This window comes from Lissotriton helveticus, chromosome 11 (assembly GCF_964261635.1).
Source record: "Lissotriton helveticus chromosome 11, aLisHel1.1, whole genome shotgun sequence".
NCBI lineage: Eukaryota > Metazoa > Chordata > Amphibia > Caudata > Salamandridae > Lissotriton > Lissotriton helveticus.
Window position 1 is genome coordinate 818113093 of NC_136072.1, and position 21089 is coordinate 818134181.

At 46.1% G+C, this 21089-nt stretch overlaps 1 protein-coding gene across 13 annotated transcripts in view; it reads left to right on the forward strand.

Moving 5' to 3' along the window:
* FAM178B (family with sequence similarity 178 member B) overlaps positions 1–21089 on the forward strand; it is a 2777737-nt gene that overhangs the window by 1713117 nt on the left and 1043531 nt on the right. For all 13 annotated transcript variants that reach the window (XM_078666947.1, XM_078666951.1, XM_078666950.1 and 10 more), the window contains 2 exons: positions 621–723; positions 1798–1879. In XM_078666947.1, coding sequence (XP_078523073.1) covers positions 621–723; positions 1798–1879 — 185 coding nt within the window. The remainder of the gene's footprint in view (positions 1–620; positions 724–1797; positions 1880–21089) is intronic.

The window sequence follows — 21089 nt, forward strand, 5'->3', positions numbered from 1 at the left end:
AAGCCAGTTGCACAGCGGCTAATTATAATATTTGACGGCAGAGCTGGTGCTAAGATTTCTGGGGCCCTGGGCCGAAAAGGAATGTGCGAGGCCCCTCTAATTTGCATATGTGACATTTTCAGGGCTCCAGAAGATGCTTTGTTCAGACTTCTCCTGTGCCACAGCTCTGCCTCTCAGCCACCTACAAGCACCTCTTTTACAGTCCATTTTGCGCTGAAGGTGTGAGAATTGCTTGGGGGCTGAGAGTTAAACCTGTGGGGCGCTAAAGTGCTGACAATGGGTGTCCCACAGTGTCTCTGAATGGACAGCAGGGCAGGAGGCCTAATTGCAGTACAAACCCGCAAAATGCATCTCCTTGCAACTGGGACATCATCCCTAAGAGGCCCAGTCCCTCCATTTGCAAGGAGACACCTTTCTTTGAATTGAATTGGTAAGAGTGCAAGAGGGCTGGTGGTGTGTTAAACTGGTGCGGGCCCCATGCTGGCGGGCTGAGTGCGAGACCCTGGGTAACTGCCCACACTGCCCATGCTTATCTCCAGCCCTGTTTGACTGTGCTTCCCACTGGCAATTAAAAACTTTTCTACAAATGCCTGACTATGATACTTTTTTGTCTGTTTCAGCTCCGCCTTTCATCAGCAGATCTCCTTTATCAGAGATGGTTTCCTGGGCTTCCTGTACCGCTCTCTGCCTTGTCCTCTGCCTGTTCTGCGCTGGCTCTTTCAGGTAACACGCACTCTTGCTTCTACTGCAGTGCAAGAGCTGCCGCTGGCGGGCGGAACTTCGAATATATCAAACTCACAAACACAAGGCCCAGGAGGCCTGCCTCCTCGCTTTAATCTGCCAGCCGGCCTCCTGAGTAATGTGCTTTTACCTAATGAGCATTGTAAATATGTCTGCAAAAAGCTGCTTAGTAATCAAGCAATCATCCGCAGTGTCCTGCTCCGGCCCAAAACTCGAGCCTAGCTATAGCAGAAATTAAGGGTATCCACAGCTCCTCAAAAGCACTGTAGCCATATCCAAGAACATACACAGTTATTTAAATCCAGGGACCATACACAGGTCTGCAAATGGGTCTTGTTTTTTGATCTGCTGTACCCTCTACTATTCCCGTAGTGTGACTGACCTTCATAGAACTCTGACAGGGCACCGGAACTGTAACATGCAGCACCCTCCCAGTCTGGTACTGGGAGGCAGACGCAGGTATGAGCAGCACACATAAATACACGCACGAACGCACATCCGAAGCACAGGCACCTACACTTGCATCATCTCCTTGTGGTCCAGAACTGCGACCAATAACGCACGTCTAGCAATGCATCACAGTCCATACTTGGGGGCCCCCTTGTTATTCTAGTTCTGAAGGTCACACAGCTGTGCGGGTTCAAGTCAGTCTCCACTTCTACGTGTTCTGCTTTTCCAGTACTGCAATCCTCCCCACATAATGGCACTGATGCACCCCAATCCTGAATGGAAGTGTGCTGCTCCTTGGCATTCTAGATCTGAGACCCACAAACACCTCAAGGTTGACTTCCAGCGCTTTCTGTCGTTCCAGTGGTGAGCAGTGCAAACAAGGTGAATTGCACAGGAAACATCATCCTAGACCTTGGAAACACACATACCTTGGCTACGGAGTACAGAATGTGCTTTCTTAGCCTGTTGAACTGAACATCTATCTCTTTTTTACTCTTTCTCTCTCGCTTACTTTTTTCCTCCTTTTCCTTCTTTCTCCTGCTCATTCACTCTCTCTCTCTCTTTTTATCTCCCTCGCTCACCACCCTTCTTACTCATCGCCTCCAGCTCCTGGCTGCACCCTCTGAAGTTTCTGCCGATTCCTTTAAGGCTCTGTGGGACCTCAGCATGGACGCCCTTCTAAAGGCCGGTAAGTAGTGCCCACCTCTGCCCTTTTCACCCCTCAACCTCTATAAATGAAGAGCAATGGAAATGTTATGAAGCGTGTGTGCGATTCTTAAAGATGTGGTCTCTATCATGGGACGCTACTGACATCCACTCAACACCGAGGCCTTGGCGTCGAACCAGACAGAGGTTATAAATATGAGGAACACTTATTTGATTGATGACGGCCACTGCGGGTAAATCATTTTGACTTACATCCTTCTTGTGTTTAGGTCTGTGGTGAAAACGTCAGATGAAGTGTTGCAGATGAGTGGGGGAGGTGGGGGGCGAGGGGGGGAGTTCTCTTCTGCCCACCAAAATTCAGGGAGTTTCACCTAATTTTCTTTTCACCGCAAGCTTAGAAACAAACCGTGCTTAGATGTTTTTTACTAAGTATGAAACCATGGGCTTTTCTTTTGTTGCAGTTTTATATTATCAGAGAGCTTTACACGAGCACCAGCTGTATTACAGATGGACACATTCATTCCTAGTCATGGGGAGATTAATGCCCACATGCATCAAAGTCAATTGCATTCGCAAACGGTGCGAATCGCAATTTTCGGCCGTTTGCGAATGCAATTGACTAATTTGGAATGCATCATGCATTTCGCAATTTTAGGAATTGCAACCATGTTGTGATTTATAAAATTGCGATTGCATTTAAGAAATCGCAATTTCAGATGTCTTAAATGCAATGCATGATCATTTTTTAATTGCGAATTCGCAATTTGGAAGTGGTAAAATAGCATGAAGTTGACCTTCGTGCTAATTTACCGAAAACGTTCAAATATGCACAAATTGCATTTTTGAAAGTATTAATTTACACACACTTGTGTGTGTGTAAATTGCATTTGAAGTTACATTTCAGGGGTGCAGGGAGGGGTTCTTTGGACCCCCCCTGCACCCTTGAAATTGCATTCACATTTTGCGAATCTCAATTTGAAATTTGCAAAATGTGAATGCCTTCCCATTCATTCCTATGGGCCTTTTGGCCCATAGGAATCAATGGGAAGGGTTTTCCTTATTTGCGATTCGCAAATTGTGAATCGCAATTAAGGAAAAATACTGAATCGCAAAAAAAATGCGAATTTTTCATGCATTGCAGTTTGCGATTTCTAAATTGTGATTCCTTAATTTTCGCAATTTAGGAATCGCAAACGGGTGCAATGATACATGTGGCCGTTTGTGATTTGCCCAGCCTCCCGCCAGACTCGAACCTGGTTCCCCAGCTTCAAAGTCGGCTGCTCTAGCGTTTAAGTCACAACCTCACTTAACCTATTATGTTATGTTGCTATGTTAATCTTTTTCGTACTTTGCACTTTAACCAATTACTCGTCCGTATGGTGCTTTGTTTCAAGTTGGAATTTTATGCAGGAGGCAGGTGACTCCATGGGGAGTGGGGCGTGGGAAGGGGCTGGATTCGAATGTCCTTGAAGGAGCCATGGCACTGTCAGGATTTGTGGTGTGGAATGACTGTAGACGTGTCTTACATCTTAGATTACTAGGGGGCTAGGTCTTGCAACCTGCTATCCACACCTGTGTGAAGCTGGCATATGGGGTTGTCTGTGCCACATGTACCATAGTGGGGTTGCTGGTCTTCTGACCCTGCACATAAGCTCTAGTCAGCTGTTGAGGTAAGTCTTAGTGCTTGGGGTTGCTCCAGCGCAATAGTGCATGGGTTGGTTACTGTCCTTCCTATGTATTGGTGGGAGATTGTGCTGGTGATGGAAACTGAGCCCTTGTGTAGTTGAGCTTCATCTCTGCCTGGAGGTGACATATTAGTAGGAAGCCTCATCCTTTCTTTAGCTATGGTATCAGCGGTGTTGCCTTTCTTGCTAAGGACACCTAAATCCTTCTGGATGCTCTGAACAGAATTGGAAATTGACTCATTTTGCAGGTTTCCTTGTTTTCCCGTTTACATTTCCTTTGTCTTTCCAAAGGCCTGCACCAGGGTGCGCATGTGAACATTCTTCATCTTGTTCTCCCACATATACTAATTTTGCTCTTTGATAAGCCAGCCGATAAAATATTTTATGATTTAAATTGTACTTATTTGTAGTGGAGGTCTGTTAGGCGATGCAATAGATATTCAGTGGTTCTTCAGATGCAGTCGAATGAGTCATAGGGTGCAGGTTAGTGTCAGTTTGGTGTTGCAGAGGGTAAGTAGTTAGTACGAAAGAACAAGTTACTTACCTTCGGTAACGCTTTTTCTGGTGGATACAGTATCTGCCTGTGGATTCCTCACCTTGTGAATATCCCCTGCAGCAGCAACATTCGTGAACTTTTGTAGCTCTCCACGCCGACGAGGACGTCGACGACGTTACAGAGGCACGACTCGGCTCGCGACCTCTCTGACGTCACTGGATCCATAATAGGGCCTCGTCGGCGTGATGACGTCAGTTCCGCTCTTTTTTTCCGTGCCCCCGAGGCACACGGACGGACCGACATAAATAGGTACAGTATACACAGTACACAGTATTCAAACCAACACACATAGTGTGAAATAAATGCAATAAGCAAGAACAATTAAATATTACCATTGATAGAAATAACCATAAAATAACTAGAATTGCAGGTATAGAAGAGTGGACAAACGGGAAGACGGGTGGTCAGTGAGGAAACCACAGGCAGATACTGTATCCACCAGAAAAAGCGTTACCGAAGGTAAGTAACTTGTTCTTCTGAAGGATACATCTGCCAGTGGATTCCCCACCTTGTCCTCGCCACTATACCAAGAAATTCTGAAGGACAGAAGGCGCAAAATGACCATCCCTCCTCACTTCGGAATCTAAGCAGTAATGCTTCGCGAAAGTGTGGAGGGAGGCCCAGGTTGCCGCTCTACAAATGTCCTCTACATGAACACCTCTAAACAAAGCAGATGTAGAAGGCTTTGCTCTAGTAGAGTGAGCTCTTATACCCTCTGGAGGTTCTTTACCAGCCAAGGAGTAACCAATCTTGATGCACAAGATAATCCATCTGGAAAGTGTGCGCTTGTGCACCGCTCTTCCTTTCTTGCAGCCAGCAAATCCCACAAAAAGCTGGTCGTCCACACGATAGTCTTTAGTCCTATCGAGGTAAAAGCTCACCGCCCTCGTAGGGTCCAGGCGGTGAAGCCGCTCCTCCTCCTTGGAAGGGTGAGGGGGAGGATAGAAGGAAGGAAGGGTAATGGACTGCCCCAGATGGAAAGGAGTTACCACCTTAGGCAGAAAAGCAGCCCTGGTCCTGAGTACCATTCTTTCAGCATGAATGGTAAAGAAAGGGGGTTTCGAACTCAGAGCTTGAAGCTCACTTACCCTCCTTGCCGAGGTAATAGCAACTAGGGAGACCGTTTTAAAAGACAATAGTCTCAAGGGACACTTGTGCAAGGGCTCAAAGGGAGAACCCATCAAGTAGGTTAAGACAAGATTTAAGTCCCATTGAGGCACAATAAAAGGAGTGGGCGGAAATTTGTTGGTAAGGCCCTTAATAAAACGTAAAACAATAGGAGACTTTAACAAAGACGGCTGATCCGGCAAGCAAAGGAACGCCGACAAAGCCGATAAATAGCCCTTCACAGTAGCCACAGCAAAACCCTGCTGGGCCAGAGATAGAGCAAACTGAAGGATGTTAGATAAACGGGCCCTTAAGGGGTCAATAGATTTCTCTCCACACCATGAAACAAATTTGGACCACCTATAAGAATAAATGGACTTGGTGGAATGCCGCCTGGCTGAAAGAATAACATCCACCACGTCAGGCGGGAGAGAGAGAGAATTCATATTGCCCCGTTCAATCTCCAGGCATGAAGGTGTAAGCTCTGGAGGTGGGGGTGTAGAACCTGCCCCTGCATCTGCGAGAGGAGCTCTGCCCTGAGAGGGAGACGGAGCGGACGGCACGAGGAGAGGTGGAGAAGATCTGTGTACCACACCGTTCTTGGCCAATCCGGGGCGATCAGTATGACTTGGGCCCGGTCTTGGCGAATCTTCCTCAGAACCCGAGGAATCAAGGGTATGGGAGGAAGCGCATAAAGTAGTTGTGAGCCCCAACTCAACTGAAATGCGTCCCCCAAAGCTCCCTGCATCGGAAACTGGAGACTGCAGAATGACGGGCAGTGAGCGTTCTCGTGAGTGGCAAACAGGTCCACCTGAGGAGTTCCCCACGTCCGAAAGACGTGACAAACCACCTCCGGATGAAGCCTCCACTCGTGGTCGGCCGAGAACTGCCGACTTAGACTGTCTGCACGCACGTTCAGAACTCCGGCCAGATGATTTGCCATCAGACAAATCTGATGGTCCTGAACCCAGGACCAGAGACACAGAGCCTCTCTGCAAAGGCAATGCGACCCCACTCCTTCCTGCTTGTTGATATACCACATCGCGGTAGTGTTGTCCGTTAGGACTTGAATCGACTGACCGCGAAGGGAAAACATCCTTTACGACGCAACTTTTACCAAGCAGTGCCTTTACAACGCAGGTTTTTCAACGCAAGTCATTACAACGAATTGCGCTGGGGGGCACTCTAGGATAGGTAATAGTTTAATTTACTATCCATCACCTTCCCTACTATCCACGGGGACTGGAGTTGGAATAGTAAATTAAACTATTCACTATCCAGCACCCCCAACGCAAGTCGTTGTAACGACTTGCGTTGAAAAACCTGCGATGTAAAGGCATGTGTAGTAAAAGCATGCGTTGTAACAACGTACATCCACCGCGAAGGGAAGGGAGGAAGGCCTTGAGTGCCAAACGTATCGCCTGTAACTCTAGAAGGTTGATGTGAAGCAACCTTTCCTCTAGAGACCAAAGACCCTTGATCTCCAGATCCCCCAGATGAGCACCCCACCCTAGAGTGGATGCATCCGTGATCACTGTGGTCACCGATGGAGGTAGAGGGAAGGGCTTTCCTTGAGACAGATTGCCCTCCACGCTCCACAAAGACAGATCCGCTGCAGCTTCTCTGGAGATCCTCACTGACTCCCTGAGATTTCCGTTGTGCTGATTCCATTGCCTGCGGAGGCACCACTGGAGTGCCCTCATGTGCCAGCATGCATGGTTGACCAGCAGAATGCAGGAAGCAAACAGACCGAGCAAGCGTAGGACCTTCAGGACTGGAACGACCGCTCCAATGTAAAACAAAGGAATCATTTCTTGAACGTCGAGAATCTTTTGAGGAGGAGGGAATGCTCGACAGACAGTAATGTCCAGTACCGCCCCTATGAACAGGTTGCGCTGAGAAGGCACCAGGTGAGATTTGGGCACGTTTATCGAAAAACCCAATTTGTACAACAGCTGGGATGTCACCTGCAGATGACGAAGCACCTTCTCGGGTGACTCTGCTTTGAGCAGCCAATCGTCCAGATAGGGGAAAACTGGAATCCCCGACCTTCTGAGATGGGCTGCAACCACTGGCATCACCTTGGTGAAGACTCGAGGTGCAGTAGTAAGTCCAAACGGGAGAACCGCAAACTGATAGTGTTGCGAACCCACCGTGAAACGGAGATACTTTCTGTGGGACTTCAGGATCAGAATATGAAAATACGCGTCCTATAGGTCAATCGACACATCCAGTCCTCTTGCTGCAGCGCTTGAAGAACCTGCGCAAGGGTGAGCATCTTGAACTTCTCCTGTTTCAGAAAAAGGTTCAAGATCCTGAGATCCAGGATTGGACGTAACCTGCCATCCTTCTTGGGTATCAGGAAATACCGGGAATAGCATCCCTGACCCCTTTCCTGCTCTGGAACCACCTGTATCGCACCTTTTTTTCAATAAAATTAGGACTTCCTCCTGCAGAATAAGAAGGTGGTCCTCCGAGCAAGCCCCTTGGCAAGGAGGGTAATTTGGAGGGAATTCCCAAAAGGGAAGAGCATACCCATTCTCCACAAGCTTGAGAACCCATAGGTCTGTAGTGACCGATTCCCATCTCCTGCAGAAAATGAGTAAGCCGACCCCCGACAGGGCCAACATGATCCAGAATGGTGGATCTAGGGCTGCTTTGCTGTGGCAAGAGGGGGAGAGGTAGAGGAGGAGGAGGGCTGACGGCCATGCGGACGACCTCTGTTCCTTTTCCTATAGGATTTATATAAGGTGTTCTGCGGCTGCTGTTGCTGCTGAGGCTGTTTGTAAGTCCGAAAGGAAGACCTTCCAAAGTCCCTGAACTTTCTATAAGAAGAACCCCTTGTCAGTGTCTGCAGACCCAGAGTCTTAGCTGTAGCCTTGCTATCTTTAAATCTCTCCAAAGCTGCATCTGCCTTCTTTCCGAAGAGTCCTGTACCATCAAATGGAAGGTCCAAAAGAGTTGCTTGGACATCTTGAGAAAATTCTGAAGATTTAAGCCATGCACTCCTCCTAGAAGCCACGAAGACCCCATTACCCTGCCTACAGAGTCCGCTGTATCAAGCCCACTCGGAATCACCTGTTTTGCAGCTGCCTGACTATCAGACAAGACTTCATCAAAGTTCATTCTGTCTTCTTCTGATAACTTTGGGGCCAATTGTTTTGCAGAATCCATTAAAGCATGGATATACCTGCTAAAAGGCAAGTGGCATTGATGGATTTGAGAGCCATAGAAGCCAATGAAAATACCTTTTTAGCAGCCTGATCCAACCTCTTTGACTCCCTGTCACCTGGAGTCTGCGGAAAAGCTCCAGACGATTTCTTTGAGCAGGCAGCTTGAACAACTAAACTCTCAGGTGCAGGATGTGAAGATAAAAACTCCGGATCACCTGGAGCCGTCCTATATCTTCTGGCAACCGGCCTTGAAACTGCAGGAGCCGAAAGGGGTTTTTGCCAAACTTCCAAAATTGGCTCTGTAATAGCTTCATTAAATGGAAGCAGAGGTTCAATTACTGCAGAAGGAGAATGAAGCACTTCTGTCAGAATATTTGACTTAAATTCCGTAGTAGGGAGTTGTAAATTCAAAAGATCAGCAGCTTTACGAATTACAGCATGGTAAGGAACGACATCTTTGGAGGGAGCCTGAGAAGGAGGTGAAAGCTGCCATTCTGGTGATGATTCCAAACCACTTGCATCCCTTAGAGCTTCAAAGAAGTCTTCTTACTCATGAAGCTCTCCTTCCTCCATCTCATCTTCTTTATAATGCTGTTCCTCCAGCAACCTTTGTGCCTCACATCTCGACCTCACCTTCGGGGCCATCGGAGTCGTACACGGATCCGACGGATTTGGAACTGGCGTCGAACGCGGATCCAGTGGCACCTTCGAAGTCGAACGAGGCCGAGCTGACGGTGCCGGAGATGGAGGAATCGACGTCGGCGTTGGCGCCGGGGTCTACGTCCTCGGCGCCGAGAAATGTCATGATGGCGCCGCAGGCAGAAATGGCATGAAGGGAGCTGGAGCATACGCTTGAGGCATTCCCAAATTGAATGCCATGGGACCCGAAGGTGCACCAGAGGTGTAAATTGCCCTCGCAAAGGCACCGTACATCGCATTAAGGTAATGCGTCGGGTCTTGTCCTGAACCAGGAAAAGGAGGGTACTCGCCTGGCATAGGCAAGGGCATCACCGGATTCGGGCCTGTCGGCGCCATCGGTGGATCCACCGGAGTCGATGGCCTCTCAGGTACAGGTACCTCTTCTACCGGATCCAAAGAGTGCTCCGAAGATGGTGAGGGATTTGGCGCCAGCGACTGCGCCGGTGAATGCGCCGGAGACTGCACAGGTGAACCCACATGAGAAGCAACTCTCACCGGGGAAGGAGATGGAGATACATAGTCCTTTCGACGTCGATGATCTTTCGAGGCCGAAGACTGAGCTTCCTCTTTGTCCGAACGGCGTCGAGAGCCATGCCTCCTCTTTTTCTTATGTTTCTTGGATTTCGAAGCATGATCCGATGTCGACTTCGACTCCGATCCCGACCTCAATCTCGACCTCGACCTGGCCTTCGATTTCCTCCGACCTCTCTTCTCTTTATAGACCTTCGCCATAAATAGCTTGGCTTCCCTTTCTTTCAGAGCCCTCGGGTTAATTTTCCTGCAGTAAGGACAATCTTCAACGTCATGGTCCGATGACAAACACCATACGCAATCGTTGTGTGGTTCCGTTATGGACATGTGTCCACCGCACTCCCTGCAAGGCTTAAATCCTGATTTTCTCGACGACATATTTGAGAAGAAAGAGAAAACAGGATACAAATTGGTAAACACAAAGTAACAAGCTACGGAGAGTCCCAAAAAAACGTTGGCATCGACGGCGCGGAAAAAAGGGGACTGACATCATCACGCAAACGAGGCCCTATTATGGATCCAGTGACGTCAGCGAGGTCGCGAGCGGAGTCGTGCCTCTGTGACGTCGTCCACGTCCTCGCCGGCGTGGAGAGCTACAAAAGTTTTCGAATGTTGCTGGCGCAGGGGATATTCACAAGGTGAGGAATCCACTGGCAGATGTATCCATCAGAAGGAAAGAAGCATAGTAAGCATAGCATGTAAAGAGAATACAACACTGTAGTTCTAGAATCATCACTACCTTGGTAGGGGTGATTAATGACAACGTGTTACCATCAGGATGGTAATCTGTGGAGACATTCTACCCACCCTAACTTACCCAGACTTCTTAAACCCCACTACCACCATTCTTCGCCTTTTATTTTATTGGTTCTCAGATCTACAATTGGCCATGATGTTGATAATGAGAAGCAGCTCAATTCTCTTTCAAATGATGTCTGAGATTCCATCTGACCCTCCTTCTCCACAGCAGGGTGGGAGTTAGTCTTAGCCCAGCCATTCCCCTCCTTTATGGCTATCGAAGGAGGTTAGCTCAGTTTTCTAAGGCTTTTTGGCCTACTGCCAATGTCTCTGTTATTCCAGGGTCTCATCTCTGAAGTGCCTGCCTCTCAATTCATTCAGGTACTGTATCTCCTTGGGGGAAGGACATTACCCTCCCCCCACATGTGGGTGGTGTGGATATCTAACAGTACTCCAAGGAGTTGAACCAATAGCAAGAGGAGGGGAGACAAGTGTAAGAAACTGGGAAGTGAGAGACCAGCTGATGGGAATGATGGACCAACAGCTAAAGAACAAAGAGTGGCCCTCACCAACAGCAGAGTAAAATTGGCCTTACCATTGATCCTGTAATTCCTCGGCAATCTTGCTTCACAATCCACCCTCTAAATTCAAAAGTCATGCTCTGCTACCAGAGTAGAGGAGGGCATCCTCCCTTTAGAGGGTGGAAACTAGGTCAGTCATTGTGTGCAGATGTCAATTCAGAAAAGCTACGGATTACGGATGGAGCACAATGGTGACAGAAGAGGGATGCGAGAAGTTTTATCTTAGTGTGCTGGACAATTATTGAATAGCCATTTATTTATCTTTTAGTGCTGTAGAACCCAAACTTTTAAGAAGCATGACCCAATTTTTAGAATAGCATACTTTTGTGACCCACCTAGCTATAATGGATATGAGGAGGGCAGGTTTTTAATGTAACTAATGGGGACGGTGAAACCGGGGTAGGCAGACCCCAGAGCCCCAAGAAGCGCTGCCTAACTTCCTGCCATTGGATCGCACAGTGGGCTGCCACTCTAGATATTGATTGTCTTTTATACATCAGGGTCCAGCGATGCTACCTCATACGGATATGGTCCCTTTACGACAAAGTGTAGTGTCTTTTCCATACTCTTGTCTAATTGTTTTTGTTATTGAGTCTGTTCATTTGTTTATTTATAGTGTGATGTTTATTAATTTTGAACATGAATATACTATGTATGATTAACTGTTTTTAATGTGCTACAATTGTTTTATATATTCTTATATTAAATTGATACATAACATTTCTAATATTTTTCTTGTGTACTGGCACACTGCTTTTTCAATTGGTACTGTATCCCCCATGATGGAATGTGTGTGATTTAGGTGAGTGAATGAGTAAGAGTTCTCGCAGTATTTGCCAACCAAAGGATATATTGTTGTCTTTCTACTTGACAGACCACGGAAACTATAGATTAAGCCAGTATGTAAACTTTTAGGTTTTTGTCACTATGTTCATGACCCGAGAGAGGTAATAGTTATCGGGATTAAAAATGTCTGCATGCTGCTTGGATTATCCATATGCTCAGTGTCAACGTTTCCAAGCAATGATGCCTTCAAAGGACTCTTTTTCTTCCTGTATTCATGCTGAATGTTGCATCTACCCTGCTGGGATTTCCCCCATTCAAATTTTTACCTTGTATTTTACTGATTGTGGGACTATTGCCTGTATGAGACTACTGGTATTTATTATTTGTATCCATCTGTTTTTAACTTGCTACCTGCTGCACTGTGTTTTATGGAACCCTGCATTAGCATCTTGTGGTAGTACACTGTCCTTTACAGACAGCACATTTTCCATTGAAATGGCCACTAAATTTGCAGACATAAGGTTCACTGATAAAACTATATTGCACACAAAGGATAATGTGTGGAAATCAGAATCAGAGTTCAGTGAGCATGTATCCTTTGTACAAAACCAAGTAAAGTGTCTTTATTTCTTTTGGTCCTATTAAAATCTTTGTTTCCATCACACTTCAGAATTACAAAAAAAATGTGCTTTTTGTTTTGCTTTCCTAACTGCTGAATGTGTACTGTTCATTTACAGGTATTTACATTTAATTGTGTGCTACTAAAAATTACATCCTGTTGCCTTTCCTTTCACTTCCCTTGTACTCCAACAAGACAATTCACTTTGCTTTTCTTTCTCTGACTGCAAACTGAGAGTAGTTTCTAAACACCAATACAAATGTTAAAAATAAATATAAGCAGCAATTTGTCAGAATACATAGCCTGACATTTGGCTTTGAAGTGCAGCAAATGTGACACGAATAAACACAGAATTTAAAGGCATCTTTACTTATTGCTTTGACTTTCATGACCCACCAAAAATCGACTCGGGAAACACTTTTCTAGTGAATTAAGTCCGGTTTTTCGTAGGTAAGTTGGGACAGTGCTTTCAGATTTGATGAGTGTTCCTGTAAAAGACTGCTAGTAATTCTTTATTTGTCCTTTGCTTGCCCACTTCTTAGGTGCAGATATCTTTTCTCTAATTTATGTTTAGAAAAACTCCAAAACAACAATTTAATAATTTGTGAATTTTCTCTGTCAGGTCATAATTCAGGATGTAGTGTTAGCTGCTTGAATGATTTGTGCAAAAAGGACTGCTGAAGTGCACAGACCATGTAGAGGTCAGATCAGCTTGCGCATATCTCAAATGCTACTCTTAAAATAAGTAATGTAAACAATGGGGGTTGTAGTATGTTAGTAAGATAGGATGTATGGGGCCTCCCACTCTATAAAATAAGAATTCATAGCCTTGAGGGTACAGAGACACGATATCACATGTAATGAATTGCATAACAAAAAGATCACAATAGTTGCAGGGATTCTGCTCAGGTACAGAACTATGCTTGGGACCATAGAACATCAGTATGTATGGTACTGAGTCACCATACCAACTCAGTATTTATGAGCCCGAGTCCGACTAGCTTTAGTGCCTCACTTGCCCTCCTAACCTATACAGAGAGACAAGTGATTTGGCACTCCAGACCACAACACTCCAGACCCTCTCACGAATCGTGGTAACAGGGCACACCTTATCACTCTCTCACTTGTACTTGTCCAATATAAGATAAAACTGAGATATGAAGGAAGTTTACAATGTTTTTTTAAACTAGTGGGCTCTAAGATGCAAGAATTGTGCCATAATTATTAAACAGATATATGTCAATAAAGTCATCAACATGGTTAATAAACCATATACAATAAAGAGACCTGTCATGTTAATTGACAGATCTGCCTAAGCCCTCCCCCACTACTAAGTGCTAAGTGGTTATAGATGATAGATCTCTGGGTTTGGTGGCAGACCATGTACCTTAGCATACGTAGGTGGATGTGCTACATCTGAGCTGACGCAACTTTCTTGTCTCAAGACCTTCGCACGGATGAGACTGTTGTTTTCCAGAACCCCCGTCCTTAGTTATATGACACGTGTATTCAAAACAGCAGCTGCATTCTCCTATTATGTCTAGATGCTATCGTCTGACCAGAGAAAGTAACAAGGGCAATGTTTGCTTAGGCTGTCAGACTAAATCCCAGGAAAAGAATAAAATGCAAAAAAGTGCTTGTTCTGTGTGAAAATAAAGTGTGGCACAAAGCAAGCATAATATTTAGTAATGTGTGCAAAACCAAAACGGCTTACAATTTCCATGGTCAGGCTAACATAGAGAAAATGACAATCGGCCATGTGAGACACACACAACACCCACCACTTGGTCAGAATGATAGCACGATAAAGCACCAAAAAAAAAAAGAGTATAAGCGGAAGATAAACAAACTTAAAGCACAGCTTGTAAAATAAATTAGGAAGGAAATGATTTAGAAAATAAGTTGTCCATTTTGAAAAATAGTCAAATAGTGGTGCTTTGGTGGATTCCATGATGTCACTCCCAAACTCATAGGTCCGGAACTCCAAAAAGGAGTCTGACTCTGCAGAAGATGATTGATTGAAATCCTCGGTCTCAGCCGATTCTGAGATAGCTACCGGGTAACCTGCATGTTACTAGAGCCTGTGATCCATGTGCCAATGCACATTTTCCCTCAAAAGTGAGTGACTCAAATCTCACATTGTGGAGGAGCTGCAAAACCAAGGGATTGTCCTGAAAATGGGTTGCTAAGGAAATCATAAGCAGTTCAATGTCCACGGCAGCGGGTGTCTGCACAACCAGGCAAATATACAGTACCCTTTCAAAGGAGCACCAGAGGCAGTGGACCACGGGTTGTATGCAGGTAAACCAGGCAGGCTGAAATGTTAACGACCAATCCAAATCCAGTTCTTGTAATAGAAATATTCCAAAACACTGAAGCTTGGGCACGCAATAGTGTTGGAGCTGTTGTAGTTCCAGGGGGCTTGCAAATGGAACATCCATTGCGGAGAAGCAAAAATGGGATGAGAATGCCACAAATGAAGAGTAACAGCAGGGGAAATTCTCCAAACACACTGGAAAAAAATTGAATGAATAAAAGCTGGTATTATTTCAAAGACAGTTTGAAATAAACTGACTAGGCCGGAACCGACAACCTTAAAAAAATGTATGAGACAGGCTGTGTTAGATGCGTTAAAAATTCTATGCACTACTTCACTGAAATGGAGAACATTTTTATTTAACTATGACTGTATTGCACTGGAAGTTCTAGCCAACTGCAATTCGAATGTTTCGCAAACAGATGTGAGAGCCACCTCTTTTTGAAACAGTAATGCTTTGAGTCTGTTTTGCTTCTTAAAATCTACCTTCAAAATTGGAATTGAAGGCTACAAGGAGCTATCTACAATCCCCTGTGTAGTGGGGAACAGGACGTTATTGCAACAAGAGACGAGCTTGGAGACAGATAAAACATAGGCTATTCCAGCTCGCATTCCGCAACAGTCTTGATTACTAAGCCTTAAATAATTCCCATTTAAAAGGACCGTGATGAGTGGAAAAATTGGGGGAGTCAGTATTCCTTTTAAATAACATCCCAAATTCGGCACAGAAGCATTACATGCGGAGTGGATCTAAATATGTTTGCAAACAAGTGAATGTACGACAGAAGAGTCGCATTGCTCTGCAGTAAGGAAAACTTTCCTATTGGCCTGTTTACAATAATAGGAAAAAGAAAGTGACCATAACTCATGAATGAGACTGCCTCTGAGGGGTTCATATATGCCAACAGGAAAATGTTTCATGCAAGCTGTGAACTGAAATGTCGAAATAGGTAAAGAGATAACACAGTTTATCAACCACATAGCTGAAGGTGTTTCGGCTATAGTGAATGCAAGTTGGGTCTAACTTTTCTACAGGCACCATTGTGTAGGTTGAGTATTTAATTGCCATCAGTTGTTGTTTGTGTGTTAAAGGGCAAGAACAAATTACTGCCATTCAAATAGCGCCATGGTACGTGCCTATTCTTAAGGGTTTGAAGCGTCCAGCGAAACTACATATTATATCTAAGCTGACTTTGCCCATGTGACAATGTTGACATGTCACTTTGCATAATATCAATAACGTGAAACATCCATAACAACACAGTCATTACATCGCACTGCTTTTGCAACGCAGCTGTTACAACGCAACTGCCTTTACATTGCATGCCATTACAACGCATGCCATTACAACGCATGTCACTACAACGCATGCCATTACAACTCATACCATTACAGCGCATGCCATTACAGCTCATTATAAGGTAAGTAATAGAGATTTTTAGGTCGAGCCTAGAGCTGCGCATGTGCTGCTCGAGGAGTGACCTTTAGAAATCGGTCTGCTCTTTTCAAGCACTTGTGCGCAGGGGCCATCTGCTGTCAATTAGCGTGGCCGCGCGAGCTTGTTCTCATTGCTCTACTCTCACTCCCCTGCCTGTCTCTCCCTCGCCCTCCCTTGTTTTTCTACAGCCCTTATGTTTACTCTGCTGTGAACTTCATAAAATTGCACACAGCTTGCAAACACGCTTGATTGCTTCATAGTTCACAGCAGCGCTGTAATTTTGACCAAAGGACTCCTGGAGATATCTTTTCCTCTTTTTTGCGCATTTTGGGCACTTTAATGTACACGACCACAGTAGAAAGAACAATCTACTTCCTTTCTACCAATGTCCCATAATCTTTCTTTCCTGCCCCTCCCTGCACAAGCTCCATCCAGTAGCAGGAATGCTGAAGCCCCAAATGACCCCTGGCAGATTTGAGGGCAGAGCAATTACTGGACTTGCTCAGCCAAGAAAGGCGTTCACGCGTTGGTACTCGGGTGTAGGTAATTTGCACCTTGTAAAAATACTCGGTGTAGGAGAGTAGGAGCTGCTTCTTATAGTTACCCCCACTTTTTGCTGATGTTTCACTGTTTTCGACTAAGTCTGGTTGGGATCCTGCTATTCAGGACTTCAGCCTAGTTGCTTTCTCCCAATTGATTGCATGCACTTTAGGTACACTCCAGATTGGATTCGGGGGGTCCCTAGTGTATGGTATACTATGTACCCAGGACATAGGTACCCCAGAGGCCTCCCAGGGGCTGCAGCATGTATTATACGACCCCTGAGAGGCCACTCAAATTGACACAACAGGTCTGCTACTGCAACCTGTGTAAGATGGTGCATGCACCCCTTACTTAGATATAGGTTCACTATATCTTCCTTATCACTGCACATATAAACCTATCAGTCACCCCTATGGCAGGCCTTATCAATCCTGAAGGAAGGGCGCTGGGTTTTATATGAGAAGGTGCCCATGCATGAGCAGGGCCCCTCTGCAGCCTTCGGAATCTATTCTCTGGGGTTGTTCTGTGATGCAGCCATACCATATACTCTTAAGTGCATTATAACCTCTCTTTAAATGCAAACTTTAAAACGGCTGCACAGAAACCTGTCGTGTTGGGTGTCAAACACCTTAGAATCATACCTCCACACCAGTAACTGGTGTGGGAGGCATGATTCCACCCTCCTAGTGGGAGAAATATGACAGCACCGGTACGGACGGTACCAGCTTTCTCGACCCTGGCATCACAAGATGGATGCTGCCAGCCACAGACACGAGTCTGCCCTCCTGCTGCTGGACGAAACGCCGGCAGGGGAGGCTGGACAATAGGTTTCCTGTCACAGGGAGGTGTGACCACCTCCCAGACAGGTTTTAGTGTATTGGGGCTGGGTTGGTGCACTCGAAGGGTGCTTTGATGTCTGCATTGGGGGCACATTTGGTGTCCCTGTGCATAGTCCAGCTCAAACCGGTTGCAGGGACTATCAGCCCCTGCTCTGGCGCGAAACTGGACAAATGACATGGGTGTAGCCACCCTTCTGCCATGACCCTCCCATAGGTGGGTCCCCAGAGTTTGTCCCACCCCTTTCTTGGGTATAAAGTAGTAACCCTTCACTACAGGACTTTAGATTTGCTTGGACGAAACTCTGCTACAGAAACCAAGTACTTCGACCATCTACACTGCGCTAGATGACTGAAGAATCTCCCTTGGAGTAAAGGAGTTACTCCCCTGCTAAGCATGCACCAAAGTCGCATCTGAAATGGTTTGCAACTCCGAAGCTCCTGAGGACTCCGAAGACTTCTGCAACACAGAAGGTGCATTTCCAAGCGTCCTGAGGTCGACTACTGTGCTCAGCAAACCTGAGACCCGTATCTCTCGTGGGGACAATGCAACCCGAACCCCTGGGCACAGTGTCCATTTGCAGAAACATCTGCTTTTCGGCGAACCCTGAAGCTGTGCTTTGGGCTACTTGTAGTCCAGACCCTGACCAGTGATTCCACCGAACATTACTGGCCTACACTCCACGAGTGTTCCGTGGGCTGGTGTTTTGTGATTCCTCTCGAGGCCCCTTCGCGATCCCTGGTCCGTCGACCTGTGGGTCCCTGGGAAGGGAACTTTAACTTTCAACAAGCTTTTCTGGTTGCTTCAGACGTGCTCTGACTCTCCATCGCTTGGGGAGTCCCCAGGACCTTGCTGGTGCTCCATGAAGCATCTTTTCTCTGACCCCGTGGGTGGCATTTGCCAAGGCTTGTTGGTGTTCAATCCGGACACTGACCCCAAGCACTCAACATCCTTCTGGGACAGCTCGCCTGAGGACTTTGGTTGACGTCGACGTCTCCTGGTCCCTGTAACTGCAGAGTCAAGCTTCGCCTATTCTCACCTGAAACACCTGACATCGGTGGGAATTCGTCTCCTGAGCCCCTGGTCACTGGCAAGTGACCCAGACTCTGTCCCTTCTGCTTTCAGCTTCTTCTCAGCTTCAATCCAAGCTTGGATCACACCGGACACAGCAGCATTTTGTAGCATCTCGCCTTTGAAAACTACAAAGTTTCCCGACACCATTTGATACCTATACACCCGGCTTCCCTGGGTTAGGTAGCACGAGAATTCCGGTGCTCACATGGGTGCTGGCCTTTGAACCTTCTAAGTCTGAAAGGGTTTGCTCAAAGTCCTCTCCTAAGTGTCCTTATTCTTTAAAATTACAACCGCGACTTTCCCATAGGATTGTACGGAGCTTGCGGCTGTGTTCTCACACTGCACGCGTCCCCCGTGGGTCCCCTGTGTCACTACCTTGGGTGGTTCCTTGAGGTCCCAGCGATTCTACGTGTTCTAGGCACTGTATCTAGTCAAGTCGAGGTTGTTATACCACTTTCTTAGTATATGGTTTGGTCTCCCCCTGGGGCCCACTGTGTATTGTGTTATTTACTGTCGTTCTAGTACTGTAATATTGTGTCCCTTGTTCTCTAATCTCATAAAGAGGTTAGTAGATAGTGTTTAGAAATAAATACATATATTTTATATATATCATGTGTGGTTCTACTTTCATTTGGTCAGTCAGGAGGTTATAGACTGGTAAAACAAGCTGATTTACATTCCTTCAAGACTTAGCCTGAAGCCTGCTCTCCATAGCTACCACTAGGATAGCTTTCAATAAAGGTTGTCTTTAACCTAATCATCAATAAGGGTTGTTTGGACTGGTACAAGGTGCCCACTATAAATAGTGGTCAGCATATACCAGGTCAACTTCTTACACTCGAGTGTAGGTAATTTGCACCTTGTAAAATGACGTGGGACTCTGGTGTAAGAAATTGGGTTATTTTCTCTCTCACTGTAAACTCAGATGATTAAGACAGTAGAGGCAAAGCACAGCTGAAGTCTGCTTTTTCTTTGGCAACTTGTTGCTTTACCAGGAGTGTCTCTGATGTTGGAGTCACCGGTGGGGTACCCAATTCTATATTTCTTCTTCTCCTTTATGCTCTTTTCACAGCATGAATTCTTTAATCTTGCCGCTAGTGTTATGAAATCCCATTAGCGTAGTAACCAGCCTGGACTCTACAATACAGCAGTTAGCTTCTTTATTCGCATGTTAATATAGGTTCAGGCAACATTCGGTTCAGCTGCAAGTTACACGCGCTTATTGACATTGCTCTACTCTCTCTCCCCTGCCTGTCTCACCCTCACCCTCCCTTGTTTTTCACTGCTCTTATGTTTACTCCACTGTGAAAAAAACACTGACTGACTGACTCTCTCACTCTTACTGACTGACTCACTCTCTCACTCGCTCTCACTGACTCTCTCACTCTCAATGACTGACTCTCACTCTCACTGACTGACCCTCTCACTCTCACTGACTGACTGTCTTACTCTCTCACTCTCACTGACTGACTCACGCTCACTGACGGACTCTCTCTTGCTCTCTCCCACTGACTGACTCTCTCACTCTCTCTCTCTGACTGACTCTCTCACTCACTCTCACTGACTCTCTCACTCTCACTGACTGACTCTCTCACTGACTGACTGTCTGTCTCTCACTGACTGACTGACTCTCTCACTCTCACTGACTGACTGACTCTCTCACTGACTGACTCACTCTCACTGACTGACTGACTCTCTCACTCTCACTGACTGACTGACTGACTCTCTCACTGACTGACTGACTCTCACTCTCTCACTGACTGACTGGCTCTCTCACTCTCACTGACTGACTGACTCTAACTCTCACAGACTAACTAACTGACTCTCTCACTCTCAATGACTGACTGACTCTCTCACTCACTGACTGACTCTCACTCTCACTCTTTCTCATTGACTGATTGACTCTCACGCTCTCACTGACTGACTGATTCTCTCACTCTCACTAACTGACTGACTGACTCTCACTCTCACTGACTAACTGACTCTCTCACTCTCTCACTCACTGACTGACTTTCTCACTGACTGACTGACTCTTTCACTCTCACTGACTTACTGACTCTCTCACTTACTGACTCTCTCACTCTTACTGACTGACTGACTCTCACTGACTGACTGACTCACTCTCACTGACTGATTTACACTCACTCTCACTGACTCACTAACTCTCACTCTCTCTCACTGAGTGACTGACACACTCATTGACTACTGACTGACTCTCTCAGTCACTCACTCTCTCACTGACTGACTCTCTCACTAACTGACTGACTCGCTCACTCTCACTGACTGACTGCCTGACTCTCTCACTCTCTCTCTCTCACACCGACTGACTAACTGACTGCCTGACTCTCTCACTCTCATTGACTGACTGACTGACTCTCTCATTCTCACTGACTGACTCTCTCACTCTCACTGACTGACTGACTCTCTCACTCACTGAATAACTGACTCACTGACTCACTGACTCTCTCACTGACTGACTCTCTCTCACTGGCTGACTCTTACTCTCTCTCACTGCCTGACTGACTCTCTCTCTCACTCTTACTGACTG